This window comes from Callospermophilus lateralis, chromosome 11, assembly GCF_048772815.1.
Source record: "Callospermophilus lateralis isolate mCalLat2 chromosome 11, mCalLat2.hap1, whole genome shotgun sequence".
Lineage (NCBI taxonomy): Eukaryota > Metazoa > Chordata > Mammalia > Rodentia > Sciuridae > Callospermophilus > Callospermophilus lateralis.
Window position 1 is genome coordinate 16,940,040 of NC_135315.1, and position 22,978 is coordinate 16,963,017.

General features: G+C 53.4%; 1 protein-coding gene across 1 annotated transcript in view; it reads right to left on the minus strand.

Annotated features, from left to right (window-relative positions):
- The window catches only part of LOC143410005 (corticotropin-releasing factor receptor 1-like), a 36,577-nt gene that overhangs the window by 2,027 nt on the left and 11,572 nt on the right, over positions 1 to 22,978 (minus strand). Inside the window, exons 2-5 of the mRNA XM_076870679.2 lie at positions 16,832 to 16,928; positions 16,653 to 16,740; positions 9,031 to 9,150; positions 4,604 to 4,689 (exon numbers count right to left, since the gene is read on the minus strand). Coding sequence (XP_076726794.2) covers positions 4,604 to 4,689; positions 9,031 to 9,150; positions 16,653 to 16,740; positions 16,832 to 16,928 — 391 coding nt within the window. The remainder of the gene's footprint in view (positions 1 to 4,603; positions 4,690 to 9,030; positions 9,151 to 16,652; positions 16,741 to 16,831; positions 16,929 to 22,978) is intronic.

A 22,978-nucleotide genomic window follows, 5' to 3' on the forward strand; every position in this document is an offset into this window, starting at 1 on the left:
ATTTATTAAGCACCTACTGGATGCTGAGCACTGAAACAGGCATCTCTCCAATGTCATTGCTTTTTTTTCTCACAACTGGGTTCAGAGACTGGTCTTTGAGTCCTTGTTTTCCCATTGAAGAGACTGCATGACCGGCCCAAGCTCCTCAGCCAGCAATTTAAACCTGGCTGGAGAAGATGGCTGGAGGGACAGCAGCGTCACTAAGAGAAGCCAGAGATACCCGACCGAGGACCACTGTTGAGATATGGATGTGTCCCACAAAGTTCATGGGTTGGGAATTTGAGCCCCAGGGCAGGGGGGTTTGAGGTGGGACCTGTCAGAGGTGTCAGGAGCTGAGGGCACCACCCTCGTGACTAGGTTGCTGCTGTCATCGCGCGAGTGGGTGCTAACTGCAAGGGCACGTTCCTTATAAAAGGGCGAGTGTGGGCCCCACCTGCTTCCTCTCCCCTCTTTGCCCTCCCATCAGGAGATGATGCAGCTAGAAGGCCTTCAAAGGCGCCAGTCCCCCATCTGGATCTCCCAGCTTCCAGAACCAGGACATTTCTGTTCATTATACGCTACCCAGTCTCAGGTGTGTGTCTCAGGAGCACAAAACAGACTAAGACAGTCGCAAACACTCTGAAAGACCAATCTTTCCCGATGACACACGGGTGGAACAGCCAGAGACACCTAGAAACTTCCACCACCAACAAGAGACTGGGCCAGCACGGTCCTGAGCCAACTGCTCCTTGAGAGACACTCAACAACACCCTGAGAATTGGCTAGTGACCCTCTCCCAAGAAAAAAGCCAGTGATACTCTGAGAAGTGGCCAATGACACCTGAGGAGAATAACCAGCAACATCCCGAGGGACAGCCAATGACCCTCCAAGAGATGACCAGGGACACCCAGACACAGTGACTGCTTGAGGGACAGCCACAAAGAACGGCAGAAGCAGCTGGATGCCCAAAGGACATGGGAAAAGCCAACTGCAGGGGGCTGACCAGCACTCTGTCCCATCCAGTTTGCATACCTAAGACCAGCAGGTTCCCTAAGGCAGGTGACACAGAGGGGCACTGGGCAGAGACCACTGTGCTATGCCCTCCATGACCAGAATCTAATGTTTGGTTGATTTTGAGCAGAGTCTCCAAGACACTATCAAGTCCAAAATGGCGGTGGTGTCAGACCCGTCCCTATGCCTGACCGGATGGCAGCAAGGAGGATTCCATGCTCCTCCACTCACCCTGGCCTCATCTCTTCATCCCTGCCCACCCACATTGTCTCTTCCTCTCCACCTGGGCTTCCTGCACTGCTCCCCTGGCCTTGCCAGCAGATTCCCAGTCCCTTGCTCTGCAAAGCATGGTCCCTGAACCAGCGACATCAGCATCCAGGAGCTTGCAGAAGTCTTGAGAAGAGTGGAGTTTGAGCCTCGCTCCAGATGCTCAGAATTGGAATCTTCATTTTTAGCAAGAAGCCCACGTGGTTCCTAAGCACCATGTTTCAGAAACCCTTGTCCTGGCCCAGATCCCCAGATCCCCAGAGTAAGTACCTTTACTGTCCTTCCAGGATGTGCATGAGGGTCAGATTCCATGTGCTCAGCAGAGCATAAGGGAGGGCATTGAGTGCATTCAAGGGAGCAGGAGAGAGTTGGGGACAGTGGGGAAGGGCACAGTAGAGGTCACAGTTGTGTGTAGGGGGATGGGAACTGGTGCAGAGCGGTGCTGGGGACTTGCTGCCGACTCCTGGCTGGGCCACGCATGAATCAGGCTTTCCAGTCAGGGACCTGTCCCATGGTGGTCCTGGCTGTGGGCACCTGGACTCTGGGTGTGCCATTTCACAGACTTGCTGCACCCCAGGGCACTGGTGCTTCATTAGGGCTTAGCCCAGCCTGCCACTCACCCAATTGGAAACTTTCTCTTTGCAGCTCCAAGAGGAAGGGGCTAAGCCTCTTGGGAGGAGAAGGAGCCTATCAACATCTGGAGGGGCTCAGAAGGGATGGTGTTTTCACTAATTAAATTAATTGATTCCAGAGTAGCTAAGCAAGCAGGCCAGTTCCACCAAGACAGAGAAAGGGTGTCCCTGCTACTTACGGTTTTCTCATCCCTTCCTGTGTACACCAGCACCTCCTCTGATCTTCCCGGTGGTAAGAGGCAGAGAGGTAGCAGGTGAGTGGGTACCTTCCATAGGCCAAGACAGCCCCCTCCTAATCTCCAGGGGATAGCCACTGAATTATTCTCAGTCCTTGTAGGGGACTAAGGTGAAGCTACTTGCTCAAGATCACACACAATGACCTGTAATTCCAGCTCAGACAAGAGGATCCCAAGTTTGAGGCCGGCCTCAGCACCTTAGTGAGAACTCATCTCGAATTAAAAAAAAAAAAAAAAAAAGGGCTGGGGATATAGCTTAGAGGTAAAGTGCCTCTGGGTTAAATCTCCAGTATCAAAAATAAAAATAAAAAATAAAAGATCACATGCAGCACTGGAAGCAGATTCCAAACCCCAAATTGTCTGCCCCCAAAGGCCATGCTGTTCCCACTATATTGCCAAAGTGGGGGTGCTCATGAGAAATGATGCTCTCCTCCTTTCTGGCCTAACCTGCTGGCGGAGAGGGAGAGTCCTAGGTCCCAGGCAGAGGTGGGGCCTCCAGGGCATGGAGAAGGGAGGACTGAGGCCTCCTGCCCTGGAGTCTTTGAAGAGAGCTGGGGGAAACAGGCTGCTGAGTGTCCTCCATCAACCAACTAGAAGGAAGGGTCTTAAGTTAGAGCAGGAGAGACGGGGAACTCTGACCTCACCCTGGCAATCAGGAGGCTCAGATGCAGGGGTGGGGTAGGAGAGCAGCTCTGGCTACTACAGCTTTGACAATGTCCAAGAAAGGCACAACTGTCTGCCCTTCTGTCCAATGGTGGGACAGCTGGAGATGTCTGGGGCAGCTGGAGACATCTGCATGGCCGATCCAGCAGGGCTCTCAGACCTCAGGTGGGTGCGATGAAGATCTGTCCTGCGAGACAGATGCAATCCCAGCTGCACCTCCCCCACACCGCCCTCACTGGGCAGGAACGATGGTCTCAAGAGCTACCATAGCACGGATCTGCTTTTCTGAGCCCAAGCCCCGTTCCTTCCATCTCAACTCCTCTACTGTGTGCCAGGGAGTGTTTTCCATCCCTCTGAGTGGTTCTTGGCCACCCCACCACCCACCCAAGGCCATATCCTCTGGTCAACTTTCCTAATCTGGACCCCATACCCCTCCTCCAGTCCAGGGGGGTGCTCGTTCTGGCTGCGTGACCTTGTGCAAGCCTCTCCACTTCCCTGACCTCAGTCTCCCCTTCTGTGAAGTGAAGGTGTTGGACCAGATCCAGGTTTCCCACTTTGGCCCCATCAGCAGGCTCCTCTGAGGCACTTGTTAAAAATACCAATTCCCAGATCCTCCTGGGCGGCTTGAGCTACTGGGTACTGGGCGTAGCTCTGCTACTAACCAGTGCTTTTGTGTGATTTCTTACCACCAGGCAGGGCTGGGAACCTCAGGATGGGATGGAAGGTCTCCAGGGTCCTTTTGAACTCAGATCTTGAAGGCAATGAAATTCTCAAAACTGCCTAGACCAGTCTCTTCCTCGCTTCAGAAGCCGGGAGCCCTGGTGGCTTGGGATGGCTTCCCTTCTGCCTTTTGCTTTCTGCTCCCTTTGCTTTTCGGTTACATTTTCTATTTCTTCCAGCCCATGACCCCCGTCTCCCTCAGCACTCGTGGATAAAGGGAGTAGAGGTGGAGGGACAGGGCGGAGGGGGACGGAGGTAGCAGAAACACTGGATGGAGACGTTTGTGCCTCTGCCAAATGTCACCGGAAGAGAGAATTCATGGCAGTACTGTTTGTAAGGACCAAAGACTGAGAATAAAGGTCGGTTCAGTAAGTTATGGCATAGATGGACCATGGGGGCATTGTGCAAATGTAAAAACAATGAAAATGCTCTTTTGTAGTGACATGGAAGGGTCTCCAGGATAGATGGCTACATGAAAACAGCAAGGTGTCAAGCAACATGTGTGATATGTGACATCTGGGTGAAACCAAAAAAGTACACGCACACGTAATTCCTTGTACATGTAGAGCAACACTCAAGAAAGAGGCAAATCGGCTGTCTCTGGGGAGGGAATCCACTGGCTGGGGACAGGGATGGGAGGAAGACTTTTCACTGTATTCCCATCTGTACTTTTTGAATTTTGTATTATGTGTAAAGCAGTATCTACTCAAAACACTTAAATTTTTAAAAGGATCTTTGGGGATTTTTAAAATGGCACCACTACCCCTACTTCCATGTCTGGTTCTGACAGTCCTCACGGACCTTGGTGTTGCTCAGGTGTGTGGGGTAGAAATGGGTGTGAACCCCACAACCATGTCTGCAGTCTGAACTGACTACAACCCCAGCAGGCAGCCTTCAGTGGGCAAGGGGGGAAGGAACCAGGACCCTACTTGTCCCTGTATAGCTTGCCCAGCAGCTGCCGGTCATCTTCCCTGGGGCAGGGCCTTGACATTACCTATGCCCCCCAGGCCCTAGCTGGCCACTTCGCAGGCATCCAGCTCACGCTGGGGTTCCTGGCCGACCCCTTGGTGTGGCAGCCTGCCCAGCTCAGCTCACCTCCTCACTGAGGATCTCCTGGCACTCAGAGTAATTCACACGTGCCGCCCAGCTGCCATTGGCCAGGCACTCCCGGTAGCCACTGTCTGGAAAAAGAAGAGAGCTGTGATAGCTTGGCATCTGTCTGTCTGTCTGACCATCCATTCATCTGGGCCAGCACTGGGCCTCTGGATGGAAGCCTTGAAGTGGGGCTTTCTTATCAGCCCATTTCCTGTCTGTCCACTCATCTCCCACAGGGCTACAGCAGCCACTGCCTCTGGGTGACATGGCTCTGCCCCCAAGCTGACATGAACTTGCCACAGAACTGGCCTGTGAACATGCATGGCTCGCCCCCTTGGGTGCCTCCCTCTAGGCCCTTATAAGGTGGTGGATTTCATGGCGGGTGCTCTTCTGAGATGCTCCCATTTGGGGTCACAGCAGAACAGGAGGATGAGGTCCCTGAGTCAGTGCTCACACAGCTGGGCAGGATCTGGCGGAAGGTATGTGGTGACAGCTCAAGTGGATTTAAATGACATGGTTCCTTGTAGGTCTGTGGGTAGTGGAAGTTTCCAAGGGTGGTTTTTGTGTGGCAGGGTTTCATGTGGGGTGGGGGCTCACTGGGAAGGTCTCAAGGAAGGTCCCCTGGTGGCATTGCCCCAAAGCAGGCTTTATTTTGGAGGGTCATGTGGTAGGAACATGGGGGGAGGATTCTTGGACAGAAAATATCAGGTGACCGGGTGAGTCTTGCTTGGTAGTGATCTTACTGCACTAGAACCTACTACAACTGCTCTTGGCCTGGCCTGTGGCACTTGGGAAAGAAAGCAGGAGCATGGTCTGGGAAGGGTGGGTGTTTGTGCAGCTATCAGCCTGAACTGAGTCCCAAACTGTCACCTTCCAAGAAACCCTAAGGGCTGCTGCCTGGCTTTGGAGCTCTGGGATGGGCAGAGCTGCCTAAAGGGACCCTTTTATTGGCCTTTCTACCTGCCCCCCTCCCCCTGGACACCAGGGTCATAAATTCAGAAGGGAAGGGACAGAAGGGTTCTAAGTTCTGTCTTGCCTCCTCTGCTGGTGAGGCTGTCCTATGCCACCCCAGACCCCTCTCTGGCATCAGTAGCTTTATCCTGTTTCCTTGACTTAATTCACTGACTGCAAAAGAGAATGAGCCCTGAGCCATCTCTGCTGGCCTCTGCAGGCCTCTCTGTGGCTCTCACTGACCCACAGAGCTGGAGGAGGACTGGGGAAGCTGCCGAGTTCTGGTCCTTGGAAACCCATAGGGACAGAGCTCTGGGAGGAAGCCAGAGACCCCTCTCCTCATTTATAAAAGGGAGCTGCTCCAACGGTTCCCAAGGGACCATCAGCTTGGAGCTGCCTCTTTGCTGGCAGCATTAGGACCAGAGGGAGATGCTGGGGGGTGGGGCAGGAAAGTTGATGCTGACCCCAAGAGAGGGAGCCTCAAACTGGCCTCCTGGACTGAAAGGCGGTGGCCTCCTTTCTAACCTAAGTAGCAGGTCTGGCTGCGGGAAACTGGAAGGGAAATGGGGTTTGGCGGATTTGTAAAGCTCTGCCCAGCCTCCCTGTGAGTGGACCTTGGTCTGGTGCAGTGCCGAGCCCTGGGCAGAAATGACGATACAGCATCTCTACAATGGACATGAACTGCCTGGGACCAGAGGCTGCTCTGGAATGTCTGCAAAGAGAGGGGCTTGGGGGCAGAGACCTGGTGGGAAGGGCGTGGGGGCAGGGGGTTGTGCATGCAGTTTTTGCCTTAAGAGAGGCAGTACGAAAGAGTGTTCAGAGCTGAGCCTTCCACCCAGGCAGGCTTCCTGCAGACCCTGGCGCCACCCCCACTGTCTGTGTGACCTTAGGCCAGTCACTCAATCTCTCAGTGTCCTTATTCATGAGATAGAGCTGTCCTAGTCATGACTTCCACCTCACTGGTGCAGGGTTTTTAGTTACCATGTGCAAAGTACTTAGAACCGTGCCTGACATATGGTATCGCCGTGATGTGATGTTTATTATTATTGTCTTGGAGTGATATTTATATTACCTTATATAACATTCAGAACGTGCCACTTGTCCTGATCAAAGGGGGTGCTGGTGGAGCTAATGGGAAGGCACCCCACACAGGGGGTGGGGCACGTGGAATCCCTCTCTGGACCGGGCCATCCTAGGCAGCAGGCTTTGACCTGGAGAGAGGAGGTGACCCTGAAGGAAAACAGGCCCCACCCGCTGGGTGTTGTTGCCAGGGAGGATGCGACCTCCTTGTCTTTAATTGCTGAGCTGAGCAGTCCTCCCAAAGAATCACGGGAAAATAGATATTTTTGGAAATGTTTCCCATCCCTTTGAAGATCCGATGAGCAGGAGGGAGGGCATTAAGCAGAAGCCTAGAAATCCTGGCAACACCTCATCAGTAAATGAATTAATTAGTGCCTAATGATTAGGAGCAGCTCTGGTTCCACTCCTCCTGATGGCACAGGCAGGCACATTCCTCATCATCTGGCACTGGGACAACCTGCAAAGGGGATCTTCCAGCCCTGCCCGGAAATGTCCCCCACATCAAGGGGCCCCTGCTTCTTTCCTGGAGTCACAGAAGGAAAAGCAAGGAGCCTAGAGGGCACCTTGCCAGCCCAATCCCCATCCTGCAGGTAGAGAAACCAAGGCCCAGAGAGGACCAGGGCAGAGGGACAGATGGGCTGGCACTGGAACCCAGGATTCCTGGTTTCCACTGAAGGCAGGGCCAGCAAACTGAGTAGCACATGCCCAGCACTAAGGCCTAACGGTGATTATTTGGGGCATGTAAAGTAACCTTGGGGGACAAGAATGTAGGGTGCTCATGGGGAGCAGCCAGGACTGGGTGCAAAAATGAGCAGGACCATGTCTGCAAGAGCTCGCAGGCCCACGCAGGAGGAGGGACTCAACTGCGGGGGCAACAGGGAGCCACAGAGTGTGCATTCCAAGTGAGGGTAACAGGTTCAGATTCAGAACTTCGGTTGGAGATTAGGGTGCCTGAGAGTGGGCAGTGGCACTGGGGAGGAGATCAGGGAGGTTGGGACTGGCAGGTTCTGGTGTTGCTGTAGGGAGGCCAGATGTGCCAGCATGCCAACTTGGAACTGCAGCTGTCCTAGGAGCTCCCGAAGGTCTCAGCATGGTACGCGGAGCACTGGGCAGGCTCTGGCTCTCTGGGCCTGACTCCGCCTCCAAGCTTTCTAACCTCGAGCAGGTTATTAATCTCTCTGTGCCTCAATCTCACTATTCAAAATGAGCCCTCCTAAATTGGAGGTTGGCCCACTGCGATGCAAACTCTCCTCTTTGGCTTCCTTGGCCTCATAGGCCCTGCTCCTCTTCTCCTACCTGGGTCTCCTCTCCTTAGTCCCCACATTCCTCCCAGTCCTTCTTTTCCTCCCTGATCCCTCCCATAGCCAGCACATGGTTACAGATGAACACAGAGGCTTGGAAGGGCTGTTTCAGCCTCCTGTTCTGCCCTAGCAGCTCCCGGGAGAGGGTCACAGTCACCCTCCCAGTCCTCCCACGCCTCCTTGGCATAGCCCCCAAATTTAATTCTGTCTTGTAAAGGAAAAAGGGGCAGGAGGGCTTCAAGCTGGAGGAAGCCTTAAAAACCAGGTCATCAGCCCCCTCAATCCTCAGAGGGGAATCTGCCCCAGCAGAGGGAAAAATATGAGCTGTGATCATGCAACAAGTCTTAGAGTGAACCATCTAGCATCTGCAATCGCCTTTGACACACTCCTGGGGCTCTGGGATCAGGCCTACTGGACCCAAAGGCCAAGGCAGGGAACCCCATCCCCAGCTTCTCTCGGGTGAGTCAGGGCCCCTGGTCTGCAGCTGTTCTTCTCTCCATATGCAGGGATCTGAGTCATTGACAGGAGAGAGCAAATTAATTCTGCGGGTGGCAGGTGCTATAGCAAGGAGCTGCAAAGCCTGGCGCAAATGTGTGGGGCCTCAGGGGAGCGCGGTGTTTACAGGGGATCAAGTATCTGCACAGCCCTGTGGGTCAGTCCTGCCCCACTGCACCCCTGGGAGGCAGTGAAGCCCCTGCCCCATGTCCTGGTTGGAGGGCCCTGAGCTATCATCTGCAAAGTTGGGGCTCTTCGAAAGATCCCTGCCTTACCTCATGGGGTTGCTGTGGGTCTCAATAGACTAATCCAAAGATGGTCAACTATAGGAGAAAATGTCACACAGACATTTCAACTTTACCCCTTACCAGCTGGCAACCTTAGGCAAGTTCCCTAACCTCTCTGAGCTTCGAAGGCTTAGCTTTATGCCAGGTGGTACTGCCTGGTATTGTGAGAGTCAGCACAGAGTGGGCTTTGCAGTGGTGGTGGTACCCTCAAAAGGTATTATTAGTATGGCTGTAGCTTGTTATTTCCCCACTTTCAAGCTCTTCCCATGCCACCCCACCCCAGCAGATGCTCCACCCTCTACCTTCTTCTTACTTGTGGTGTTGTAGCGGACACCGTAGAAAAAGGCAGGGCAGGGCCGCACCACCAACTGCCCTGCAGGGCTCCGGGGCCAGCAGGTACCAATGAGGTCCACAGAGGCGTTGCACTGCAGGCCTGGGGACAGAGATGGCTGGTAAGCAGAGCAGGACCCCTTCCCCAGGCAGAGGACCCTCCACAGTTCTTCCCCTCCCCCCACTTTCTCCCAATCACATAGAGACCGGACAAAATCAATGGCCCTGGGTGCAGAAATGAGCCTGTCTATGAGAGGAGACACCCGAGGAAGGAGTCTAGAGCCAGCATGAGTTCTACAACAGAGGAGAAAAAGAGATGGAAGTAGTGTTGAAATCTAAGGTCCTGGTTGGCATTTGGAAGATGGCTGGGTGTGTTTCAGGTCCCCTGTTCTCGGGGACACATCTCTTGACCCCATCCTTGGTAACAGACTAGAGCTCCAAAACTTCACAGGAACACTCTGGAACAGGTCCAGTCAACTCCTGACCCAGGCTCCTCATGTATTTCTGGAACCAAACCACATCTGCCCTAACCCCGCAGGGAAGATGCAGCACAACCAGGTCGACCAGCTGTCTGACAGCCGCACTTACTGAGCACACGTTTCCTGTGCTCTGGTCTGCACTGGGACCTGGGCCCATGTGGAGAAAAGGGAGGGGACACCTTCAGGGCACTGAACTGGGAGTCTGGGCCCATGGCTCAGAAAGGGCTCTGCCACTAATTTGCTGGGTGACCATAGGTAAATCTCGCTAGGCCTTGGTGTTTTCTTCTAGAATAAAATGAAGTGGTTGGATTAGATCAGTCTTTTTTCAGTCCTGGGGATTGAACCCAGGGGCTCACACATTCTAGGCAAGAATTCTACCACTGAGCTACACCCCCAGCTTGAGATCAGAAATCCTTAATCTCCATCCATTGGGAGTCTCAGGGGTTCATAGAGACCTGGAATATAATGAAAACTTTGGCGTATACACGTTCTAATGGAGAAAGGGTGCTATGGCTATCATTAGATGCTCAAGGGGGTCTGTGATTCTGAAGACTCATAAACAGTAGAACTAGAAAAAGATTATTAAAGGCCCCTTCAAACATTAATATTTTCCTCTGATAAAGAGATTTGGGGGGGAGTGGGGAAAAAGGAGAGACATTGTGTGTGTGTGTGTGTGTGTGTGTGTGTGTGTTTGTGTGTTTGTATGTTGGGGTAGAGTTGAGGTCTCAGTGACACTTCTGGAGGGTAGAGGGAAGTAGTCTCCAGGGTGGGAGCTAAGCACCCCTGCATCGTCCTGGCATCCCCCCTGGTGCTTCCCCTCTTTCTCTGCCTTTATACCCCTCTGGGCATGAGGTTGGTTCACCAGTCCTGCTGAGACCCATTGTCCCATCATGGCAGAAAGGGTTAATAACTTGGAACTGGCACAAAATGTACAGACAAGCCAGGGAGCCATGATCTATACAGGTAGGGGACAGCCTCTTTGGGGCTGGGCATCAGCAGCTGCCAAGCCCTGGCTGGCTTGTCTGCCATTTCCTCCCCAAATTAGCCTGTCTCCAATCTCAGGAAACAGCAGTGGGCTAAATTGGCTTCCTCTCCCTGCTGGATCAGGGCAGTGCGGAGCTGCATGGGTACCAAATTCTGGCTTTTCCTTTTGATCAAAGCTACTCATGGGGTATTTGTGCAAATCAGGGCTCAGGGGGCAGAGACCTCAAGACCAGTGGCTTAATTAAAAGAAAGAAATCTGGACTAGAGGGGCTGGAGCTGGGGCAGGCCAGGTGCTGGGGTGGGCCAGGAGGGTGCTATTTTGCAGCTGAGCCTCCTGATGGCATCGCAGAGCAGTCGGGGAGCGAGGAAGGCAGCACTCTGCAATGCCCGGGTGTGCCAGGTTGGGATTTCAATCTGTCATGGATCATGCTGATAGTGCTGAGCCCAGAGGAGGGGACGCTGGGGGCATGTGGCGGCAGGGAGGGGGATAAAATTGTAAACTACGCTCTGCTTTTTTCAAAGCTCTTCGTCTCTTAGGTTGGATCCTCATCCAACCTCCAATGTCTCCTCCAATGTCTATCCTCTCCCCATCTTTATAGATGAGGAAATCAAAGCCCAGGGATGTTGAGTGACTTGTCCAAGGTCATAAGTCAAAGTGTAAAAGAGTCAAGACTCACAGACTGATTTTTTTGTTTGGGTGGGGGGAGATGTATTGGAGATTGAACCCAGGGCCTTGCACATGCAAGGCAACACTCTACCAACTGAGTTGTATCCTCAGCCCTGTATTTTATTTACAGCCATGGTCTCACTGAGTTGCTTTGTACCTTATTTTTGCTGAGGCTGGCTTTGAACTCGCGATCCTCCTGTCTCAGCCTTCTGAGCCACTGAGATTACAGGCCTGTGACACTGCACCTGGCTCAGCCTGATGTTTTGGACTCTAAATTAAGCGTTCTTTCAATTGCACCGTATTGTGTGGCAATAAAGTGTGTGTGGGGGCAGTCAAGGAGGCAACAGGGAAGGGAGCATTTAGGGCTGACTGGGTGCCAGACACGTACCAGGTGCGAATGATGTCATTGTTCCTTCCTTATAGGTTGTACATTCATTCATTCGGTCACTGTATCTCCTGAGCTAGGCACTGGGAATATTAAAAGGGATGTCATAGGTGGTAGTGTCTGAAACATGCCTAACGCACATTCTCTCAGAGAAGACTCTGCCTTCCCTGGGGCTGCCCTCAGGTCCCAGCCCGTGCCTCCAGTCGCTGGAGGTAGACCACAGGGAAACTGCACGGAAATGGCGCCTGGGACCTTTGCATTAAGAGCTCAGAAAATCCTGGATGGAGTAGAAATCTGTGTGCGAGGCAGGAAGAGAGGAAGGAAGGCTCCACAGTCAGACCAGCACGCGTGTCTGGGACTCAGGGCTGGGTGGGCGTGGTCCTTGGAGGGGCGTGGTCAGTCATGTGGGGCGGAGCTTTGCGGCAGAGCGTGGAAAGAGCGGCTGAACTTGCGCTAGGAGTTCGGCCCTGCGGTTTTAAAGTACAAGAGGAGGCAGAGGCAGCGAGAGAACAGGGAGTAAAGAAAAAGTGGACGATGGAAAGGGGACCCGGAGGTCAAAGGCAGGGAGGAGGCAGCAAGAGAGGGCCTCCGGCACTGTGTTCCCGGGCGCAGTCCCACAAGTGGCACAAACAAGGTCTCAGCTCACCGCCCTGTGGACACCGCATCCGGGAAGGACGGGAGCGGGGGTGGGGGGTGTCCCTTAGGGGACTGGTGTACAGGACTCGGGGTAGGGGAACCAACATTTGTCTAACACTACTGTATACCAGGCTCTGTGAAGGGCGCTTTACCTTAGGCAATTCAGGCCACTCCTTCAGGTGGAGGGGGAAAGGGAAGGGAGAGTGAGAAGAGGGAAAGAGAGTTTTTTTAAAAAAAGACACTAAGGACACTAAGGATAAGAGAGGGAGAGGCAGAGGGAAAGCCAGGAAGACAGATAATTTCACAAGATAGGGAGGGTGTCCATCTACCAGCTGGCAAGGGGCAAGGCAGGAAGGAAGTCTCCATGTCACAGCCTGGTGACCATAATAAGGACCTCAATTCAGGGCTGCTGGACTTGGATTCTTGGGCCAACATTCCCTCCAGGTCCCACTGTCACAAATGTCCAGCCTCTTCTGCCCTCCTGGGGTTATTCTTACACCTGGACATCACAGTTCTGGGTGAGGAGCAGTTTGATTCAGGGTAAGCCAGCCTTGCCGCTAGCTGAGCCCATTGGCCAGCCACAGCGCAAAGGTGAGCTGCAGTTAGGAGCCAACTCCTCCTGCAGCTCCTGCCAACAGCGCCCCTCCTGGTCAGTTAGGGTACAGACAGAAGAGAATGACTGCTCTTTATTCAGGAAGCACTTAGGGAATCTAAGAAATAACCAGGATAGGAGGTAAAGTAATGAATAAAATAAATGCCCTGCTGGCATGGTACTTGCATACCATTTAGGGGGAGACAATAAGCAAACAAACATATAAGTTAACCAGTGAGAAATACTATGAAGTAAAACTAAGCACTATAGGGAGATAAAGACTGACAGTGCTGTTTTAATTTAGCATTTCTATAAAATAATAGCACTTAATTGCAAACCTAAAGGAAGCGAGGGAAGGAGCATAGCTGGGACAGTATGCTCGAGGCAGAGGGAGCAGGAAGTACAAAGCCCTGAGGCAGGAGGGTGCTTATTGTGCCTAAGGTGTTGACCTCCTTATTACTGGGTGGCTAACACCCTCATTCACACAAGAATAGAGACCTTTTGAAGGTGGCTGGTGCACAACTGGGCCCTAGTTTCTTTTGTAGTTCCCTTCCCATTAGGCTTAGGGTCCAACTGTGCTCTAATTTCAGAAGGAAATTGGAACCTGGCTCCTGTCTCCCATCAGGGGCTTCTGGACAAGATGCAGGGGTTCTTGGCAGTATCCTGGCAGGTGGAAAGCCCATCCCTTTGTCTGGCTTAACTCCAGGGGAGGCTGAATTTAAAGGCTGCCTTGAGTGGCAGCTGCCAGGGGCCCTAGATCAACCTCTGAAACACATTCAGAGAATGTACCTCTAGGATGAGTGGGAAGAACATCTGTCTGCCAGGGTGGCACGGCATACAGAGGGCAGCAGAGGGCAGTCAGAGCCCTGGTTTTTGTTTGGCCACCTGAGCTGCCTCCTTCTTGGTTGGCCAGAGAAGAAAGATGCCACAGACCCTCCTGGCCTGGGGGTTTGCACACTCTTCTCTCTGCATTTCCAACACTTAGTATAGTGCCAGGTATATAGTAGATGCTAAGAAAAAACTGGGGCCATGTGCAAATCCATATTGATATGGGAAACTTCAGTAGTGGCCCTGTACCCCCGATGGCTGACTACACTGGACTCTGAGCACCATGGATCTCTGAGTGGCCACATAATGTGATATTGGTGGTTAAGTCTGAAATCAGACCCATTTGGCTCAAAACTCGCTGTCAGTCTTAGTAACTGTGTGTTTTCAGGCAAGTTGTTCAATCCCTCAGGGCCTCAGTTTCCTCTTTCAGGTAAAAATTCTTCCTGGCTATATTTTTGTGATATTGGATGATATGAAGCACTTGGAGTAGTGTCCAAAAAATACATAATGGGCACTAAGTAATTACTATCATTCACTTCCTTAAGGCCAGAAATGGGAACTGATGACCCCAGGTCCTCGTCAACTCTGATTCCATTTGTCTGTGATGTCGTTGGTTGGCAATTCTATCACTTCCTGGCATGGTCGTCCTCATGCCATGATTTTAAGTTTGCCAAGTCTGTGATATTCCACATGATGGGCCTCAGCCCTGGGGACCAGCCTCTCCCTGCTCCTGGCATGAAGCATGTGAGAGTCCCCCCCACAAAAGTCCCGGCTCAGTGCCAGCTGCCCCAGCCAGACGCCCATCCATCTGTCCCGGCCCCTTGGCCCCACCCTTACCATCTGTCTCTACCAATGCCCATCGCTCTGGGTAGGTCTCGGCATCAGAAGACAAATGGCCCGTTACCAGAGGTTGTTTGGAGGGTGATGGATTGCATGCCACAAAGCCGGGCAGGCTGGGCTGGGGGTGGGGGCACCCAGTACAAGTCACCAGGGAATGAATACCATTCATCAAGGCCCGCTGCTGCCAAGGACAGGTGACACCTGCATGGGCTCGGGGATGTCACTCCTCTTGAACACAACAAGCAAGTTAATGGAGCCTGACCTGGTACCCAGTCACTCCCCGTGGGCCTCCTCCCTCCCCGTCTCCCTCTTTGCTGACTGGGCGTGAATCTCCTTTCCCCACAGCCCAGCTTTGCCAGTTTTGCAGCCTGATGCTGTGGGCTCCCAGCACCTCCCCAGGCTTAATGTTCCTCCCTCCTCATCCAGCGCTGGTCCTTCTGCCAAGCCCACTTATTGGTCCCCAGTGCACCTTTGCTTTGGCTCAGGTGCTGGCTCTTTGCCAGCTCTCAGAATCTCTCGTAAGAGTCATCTGATGGGTTGGAGATGTAGCTCAGTTGGTAGAGCAGTTGCCTTGCATGCACAAGGCCCTGCGCTCAATCCCCAGCATCGCCCCCCCCCAAAAAAAAGACTCACCTTGAAACCTCCCTCCTTTAGGAAGGCTGCTAGGATTCACCCCAACCCTGTCCTGCCTTCCTGCCACCTCCACTGTCACAAGCAGTTGGTGACAGCGTCCTTCCCTTCTTTCTAGTTATACAGAGAACACCTTTAAAAGCCGCTGGCACAGGCAACCATCATCATACACAGTAGTGGCCTGCACTCTGCAGAAACAGCCACAAACTCAGTGCCGTTGACCTCTGACAGGTCCTGAGGCAGGAGTCACCTCTCCCTTTACCATCGGACAAAGCCTGGCTCCAAGGGGTTAAAGGCATGCTTGTCCCTGTGGTTGCCAGTCTCCTTCCTCCTAGCCAGGACATGCCTGAGCCCTCGCTATCAGCCAGCACAAGAAGTCAGTCTGCCTTGCCCACGCCCAGCACTCACCCCTCTCCCCCAGCCCTGGCTGGTGAAGGAACAGCAGGCCAGGTGACAGCTGCTCTGAGTTGCAGAAGCCTCCTGTCCCTGCAGGCCCAGCTGCAGGAACTGATGCCTCCTGATCTGCTAACACACTCCAGTCCCTCTCTCAGCCAGTGCGTCTCTCACTCTGCCTTTTAGTACCTACACGGGGGACCTGGAGACTGGGAGCTCCCCTACCCCCTTGCATAGGGCCTGCTGCAGAGTAGGTGCTCAGCTAATGAATCAAGGAAAGCCTTGAGGAGGAATTAAATCACCACAGACATCAACCCTCCCAAGGACCCCTAGGTGTAGGAGACTGCTGCATTTTGCCTGGTACCAGACCTTCCTAGGATGATGTCCAAAGTTAGGGAAGGCCTGGACTTGGGAGCCCCAAGACTTTGATTTGGGTCCCAGCCACTGATGGTGTGTTTCTGGGAGACTTAAGAACTCTTTCCCACCTCAATCTCCCCTTCTGGATGAATGTCGGGTTTTCAACACTTGTGAGGATGAAATAAGATAATGATACAAAAGCCCCTTGTAAGCAACATTTGCAATAGTTCCCACTGGGGAGGTCTAAAGCCCTGTGTTTTGGAGCACGACCACCTGCTCCACTCGGGATCCGGCACTTACTAGTGTGTCTCTGTGCCTCAGTTTTCCTTATGTGTCAAATTAGGACAACAGTGGCCCCCTCAGAAGGTCGCTATGCACATGGGGTTAACACGTCTTGAATTCCTTGAGTCCTGCCTGGAGCATGGTCAGCAGCCCACGGAGGTGACTCTGGGCACTTTTAGCAGCAGGAAGCAGCAAACTTTCTCCCTCATCTGATGTCCTCGAGTCACAGCCTGGCAGCAGGGGCTGGGACACCCTCCCCTGTGACCCACCCTAAAGCAGGGAGGTGACTGCTTGGGGTACTTGCCCATGGCACAGGCTGCTGGCTAACTAGTTCTCTTTCCCACCAATGGACACCCAGCTTTAGCATCCTCCTAGATAGTAGGGAGACATGACAAATAGCTTAGAGTCCTGGAGGGGAAGTCTCTCTGCCATTTCTGCCCCCAGGCATGGTTCTGTGCACAGACTTTGGGAGTTCTGTGGCAGGGGACACTGTAGTGACCTTACATCTTGCAGAAGTGGGCAGGAGACTCACCAGAGATGTTGTTGGCCAGGGACAGGCTCTCGCAGTTCTGGTCCTGGAGGGAGGTGGAGACAGGGTTCAGCCCCAGGAGGAGAAGGGCCTGTGGGCACAGAGAGCAAGGGACACGGTTAGGTGGATGCCATGAGCAGCCTGGTCTGCCGCTTCCTGTCTCTGCCCCCTTCCCCTCCTACATCCAGTTTCTTCCCAGCCCCTGCTCCTAGTCTCCTGGCCCTGCTCCCTTGCATCCTCTTGGTCTGGAAGCTCTGGAGCTGCCTGCTCAGAGGGGACCTGGAACAGAGGGTGGTAAGAGGAGCAGCCTGTAGCACAGAGGCTTTGCTGGAGGAAGCCAACTTAATCACCATGGATCCCAAGCATGGCCCAACTATATTCCTGTGCATGTGCACACAGGCACGCACCCCCCCCCACACACACACATACACATATGCCCTCCCACTTGCCTGCTGCTGCTAGCTTTATGGGTTCACAGACCCTCATTAGCACACCTCTCTGGCTCCAGAGCAGCAGCGCTCCTGACCTCTTGTTTAATGAGCTGCTTCCTGGGCTCTGCTTCCCACCTGGATTATTACCAGTCACTACAAATTGTGCCTCTCTGTGTATCAGGCCCTTTAACATCGACCATGGCTTAATTATCCCTGGGGCCAGAGCAGCTGTGCCTAACTGCAGATGAGGAAACTGAGGCAGAGCGGTGACGGGATGAACACGTCTGAAAGATGGCTGCCCTGTTTGCTCTTTAACCTCCCCTAAGGCTCCATCCCACTCTGATTCCAGAATTTGAGCCTAGCTGGGGACAGGGGGAGTGGCGGGAGCCCCTCAACTGGAGGGCTAGCCTCCTTAAATTACCCTCCTGCAGAGCTTCTAGGCAGGACGCTGAACCTGGAGTCTGCTCTCCTCCTCACCAGCCCTGCTCTGCTCCTCTGCTCTTTCCTCTAGGCCCGTCCCCTCTGTCCAGATGTCTCAGCCCCAACCCGTTTCTGCACCTGCTGCGAAATGCACCGCTGAACTCAGGGCCAGACTCTTAGCTCTGGCGCCCACCCTGGGATTCTGCAGCAGGAGCGTGAGATGGAGGGTGGAATGCCCTTTGCTAGTCTAGCTAAGGTCAGGGCAGTGGGGCCCTCCCGCAGCGTGCAGCCCTCATGAGTGGCCCCACCTGGACTAGGGTGAAGTGGGTGCAAAATGTAAGGGGTGTCAAAACCCTTAGTAGTCAGGATATGTCATGTTTTAATGCAACTGTTTAGTTTTTTGCAGTGCTGGGAACAGAACCCAGGGCCTTGTGCATCCCAGGCAAGCAAGCACTCCACCACGAGCTACACCCCAGCCCCTAATGCAGTATTTTAAAAAATCGAAATTAATGCAACAACAACAAAAAAATCCATGATGAACAAAATAAGAAAAATACAGGTTCAGTGACAGTACTGGTTACATTAGAGCTTGGGGCAAAGGGAAAAGATCAGTAATAATATCATGATATTATTTATGGTGATTACAGAGGTTTTTGGCACCTCCTGCCTTAGCATGTGCTCTGGAGAATGCCTCCCTCGACGAACCCTTGGCCCCATCACACCTTCCCATCCACCCACTGCCCCACCCACTGCTGCCCAGGCCCCCTTCCCCTGGGCTGCCCTGGCCCTGCTCATCCTCTCTGGACCTCAGGGCCTTCCCTCAGTCCTTAAAAGCAAACTTGAATATCATTTCCTTTCAGTTGCCCATAGTGAGCTGAGTCTGGTTCTGTCTGCCTGTCTGTCTGTCTTTTTCCAGGGGCCAACTTTCTGGGCTCACCTGCCAGGAATGTCCTCCCCACCCCCAGGACCTCTCCACCCTCACAGGCACCCATTCCTTCCCCTTCCTGTCCCCGTGATGACATCAGGCTCTGCAGCCCTCCCTCCCAGGTGTCATGGAGCAGTTCCTCTCCTGGGCAGAGCCTGTCCTCCTGCCACCCCTGCAGGAAGCTCCCCTTGACCCCAATGGTCCGCAGGGTCATGTTGTCTCTTCAATGTCAACCTGAGTCCCTGGTGGGCCTTGTTTACTCCCTCTGTCCTCCACTCCTCCTGCAGCAAGCATTAGGCTCCCAGGCAGCCCCAGCTCTGCAGGCACACGGGACACTCACTGAATGGCGCTGGGCTCAGCTAACACTTGCTCCTGGGCTTCAGCAGAGATGGGGACAAACCCACTCATCTCTATAGCCCAAGGAAATTCCAACACTTTATTAATCAGTAATTCAACTTAGCAGTCTCCAGAGAGGTGAGAAATACCTTTACCCTCACTTTCCCAAGTGGCTCCTTCCCAAGGAAGGAGAGAAACAGAGAGCAGCCCGCAGGACAAACCTGCTGGGCTTGCTCAGCATTCGGTGGAGGCCCAGGCTCTGCTCTGTCCCCAGAGGTGAGCAGTCCAGCTGCTATGGCCAGAGGCTTCTTCTAGAAGGTGACCAGGAAATCCTGCCCTCCGTGTCTCACCCTCGATGCCCACTTCACCTACACACTCAGCCGAGTCGCAGGCAAAACAGAGGAAACTGGAAACACCTCCTGGAAACCAGGCTGGCTGCCCTGTCACGCTGCCCTGTCACCCAGCCTCTAGCCCCTTCTTCCTGCTCCAGCCTTCAGTCCCCCCTTGAAGGCACGTCGCAATCTATTCCCTGCTAAACACCATGTGTCACTTCCCCTGCACACCAGCCCCTCCTGCGCCTGCAGTTGATGCCCCCTCCCCGGCTTCTCTTGCCCCTGCCCCTGCCCCTGGTGAGCTGTGCATTCCTCAAAACTCACATACAGGGCCCCTCCCCAGCCCTCCAAAGCAAAGTGACTCAGTTACCCCTTCAATGTGTCCTCAAAGTGCCCTGTACATGCACTGGGCCTTGTGCTCAGGGGGCTCACAGATGGAGGCCTCAGACTAGCCCTGAAGATAGCTAAACCACCTCAGTATCAAGCACCCAGGGCCCAAGGCTTGAATTAGATGGCATGCTAATGTCCTGAGGTTTACAGAAGAGCAAACAATTCCAGATTCATCCTAAAATCAAACCAAATGCCATAGGGTAAAGGACTCAACTGCCCTGGGCCACCTACAGCCCTGATGCTGACTCCTTCTTGGACATGCAGGTTACCAAGCCATTTCCTGTCCAGTGAGGACCTGTGTTGCATTATGCAAAAGAAAATGCTCCTTAAAATTCCCAGACCAACCGTTCCTCTCTGGAAAGGTCAACTCTGTAGCAGAATCTCTGCCTGCGCCACTCCTTGTCCTGAGGAAGCCTTGTGAAGGCTTCTTCCTGAATCACTTCCATGAAAAGTCCAGTTTCCCTGCCTGTTTCCTCCACCATCTGCTGATGACACGGTCCTCTTCAGTGACACTGCCATTTTCTATCCCTATCATCAGGAAACAAACTACTGTGCTGGCGGGAACACACCCCAGAAGTATTAGGGGAGATGTTTGTTTCCTCTTAAAACTGAGGATGGGGTCCTTAAACTGGGGCCCACAAATACAGTGAGGGGGGGAACTGAAGCAGAATGGTATGTGCAATAAGACCATTTTCCTGGGGGGTTCGTCACTTCCTCTACTTCTCAGCAAGGCCCAGCACCCCCCAAAAGAGCAAGTACTATGGCTGGAACATATGCTGAACGGGTCCCCTCAGAGGTCCAGGCCTCCGCCAAACTGGACACGTCACCCTCTCTTAGCTCAAAATAAAGTGCTTTGGGCCCAAGAACTAACACTTGCTTGGACTCCTCCTTGCTGGCTCCTCCCCTCCACATGAGCCCTAGCTACTGGCTGGGTTTCCAGAATTCCAGAATCATTTTGACAAACCAAGTTTTCAGCACTTCATGAGATTTGCCATTTTCCAACTAGCAGAGAAACAAAAATGGAACTGAGAATGTGAATCTGGCAGAGCACTAGACCCACTCTCTAGCTGATCCCCACTCTGCACCCCAGCCTGGCAGCCCCAAATGAAACTTCTGTCTTATTTTAAATCTCTCCGACTTCTTCTTCTTCTTCTTCTTCTTCTTTTTTTTTTTTTTTAATTTATTATTATTTTTTTTTTTAGTACTGGGGATTGAACCCAGGGCATTCTACCCCTGAAGTACATCTCCAGCATTCCCTACTTTTTAAATTTTGAGACAGGGTCTCACTAAGTTGCTGAGGCTGGCCTCCAGCATGCAATCCTCCTGCCTTGACCTCCTGAGTTGCTGGGGTTACGGGCTGATGCCATCCTACCCAACCTCACCTCTCCAAATCTTGAAGGTTAAATCTGAGACAGACAAGGGCCTACTGCAGCTCAAAGACAGCTTCAGCTAAAATGACTGTCTGAGGTACCGTGGGGACCTGCCACAGGTGCAGCACTGGGCCGCAGAAAGCAGACAGGGTCCTGGGCTCCCTGTTTTATAGCTGGACTCGCTGAGGTGCTGAGGGTGACAGGGGTTCTGAGCAGCAAGCGAGGACTGGGATCTGGCAATCTGATCCACGTTTGAATGGAGCGAGGTGAGTGGTGCTCTGGCCTGGCCAGGTCAGCACAAGGCACAGACAGGAGAGATGCCCTTGGAGGGGGAAGTGGTTCAGGAGCCCAGGAGGGGTGGGTGGTACAGCAGGAGTCTGACAGCTGCCTGCTTCAGCTGCTGCCCACGCCCGCACCCCCACCCCAGGCCACACAGAATCCAAGCTGCCATCCCAATTCCCAGCGTGACTTTGGCATAAAGGTTAATCACACCCGGAAAATGCTTATTAGAGACCATAAATAACTCTGATGCTGAAGCTTAGTTTGGTCTTTAAGGCACAAAAGTGCAATTTTCTTTGATGGGATAATTCAGTGATTAACCTTTTGGGGAGGGTCTTGAAGGGCCACCAGAGAGAGGGAGGGGTGGTGTCAAGGCAGCTGAGGCTCCCCCCCCCCACCCCGCAACACCTCCTGAAAGTGCCCTGGGAAGAGGGAGAAGGTCCTGCCTTCCCTGCCCTTTCGCAGCTAGCTCTGGCAGAACCCCAGGGCCCTCTGGAGCAGGACAGAGCTGGGCAGACAGAATCAGGGCCACAGTGCTAGAGTGACCTCTGCAACTGAGTTCTGAGCCCAGTCCCACCACACTACTGTGTGACTTTGGGTGAGTCACCCAGCCCTTGGAACTCCACTTCCTCTTCTGTGAGGCAGGGACAATGGAGCCCCCTCCCCACCTCCCCACCTCCCCACATCACAGGGATGTGGAACTCCTGGAGGCAGAGGCTAGAGATGCTCCTGAAATTCAAACTCTCCTGCCAATGTCAGCAAGGTCATTATCACCTCCTGGAGGGCAGAGGCTGGTCACCTTTCTGACATGCTCTCGGCCTTCACCTCTGATGCCTTTTGGAGGAGTTTTTCAGCTTAAAAGGAAGGTTGGCTGTTTGTTTTTAAAACCACCAGATTTAGCAATCTCCCAGCCCCCTCGCAGGCCTGCGATTCCACATTCAAGGAATCCAGGGCTAACTGGGTACCTGGTTTGCAAAAAAGGAAAGGAACTCAGAGAGGCAGAGGAGGACAAGGACGGCACACACAGACTCACACATGTGGACACACACACAGAGGACACAGCCGAGTGCAGGGGAGCAGGGGCTTCTGGAGGGGGTGAGCCTGAGGGTGGGCAGGGTAGACAGGAAAGAGAAGGCCTCCCAGGCACAGGGAGGGTCCTGGGTCTCAGGCACAGGGCTGAGCTGGATGCATAGGCCTGGGGTACCAGGGTGGACACCAGAGCAACACACGGTTGGAGCTCGTAGGCATAGTCGTTTGCAGGTGTGGTAACCTTGATCTGGAGAGGGAGAGGGAGAGGCCAGAGTCCTCTGCTCAGGGAGCAGCTTAGTAAGTCGGGGATAAAGCTGGGAACTGCTGTCTTCCCTGGTGCGAGAGAGTGTGGGGACCCAGACTCAGGGCCCAGAAAGGCCCCTGAACACCCCCCCACACACACATACACGCTCACCCTGTGTGTCCCAGATCACAGTCCTCCTTGGTGACTCTCCTAGCCGCAAGGCCCCCAGCCCACACTGCCACCTGCTGGCCAGGTTCCTGGGTCCTGGGCTTTGGGGGTTCAGGCTGCTGTGCTGTGCACTGTGTTTGGGAGCCTGTCTTAAAGCAAAGCCAAGAGCAGCAAATCTGGATGTGCAAGAGAGAAGGGGTCATAAATCACGATTTCCTTACAAACCTGTCTCCCCTGCTGCATTTAAAACCCAGGGTCTGGTTTGCAGAAATGAAATGTGTAATTGACTCTTCAAAACCCGTCCCTGCCTCTGAGAGATAAATCTGTAGTCACAAACCCAACGGATCCAACAGGATGAGGGAAGGGCCCACCTGCCAATGCAACCTCTGCTCAGCACAGAGGGGT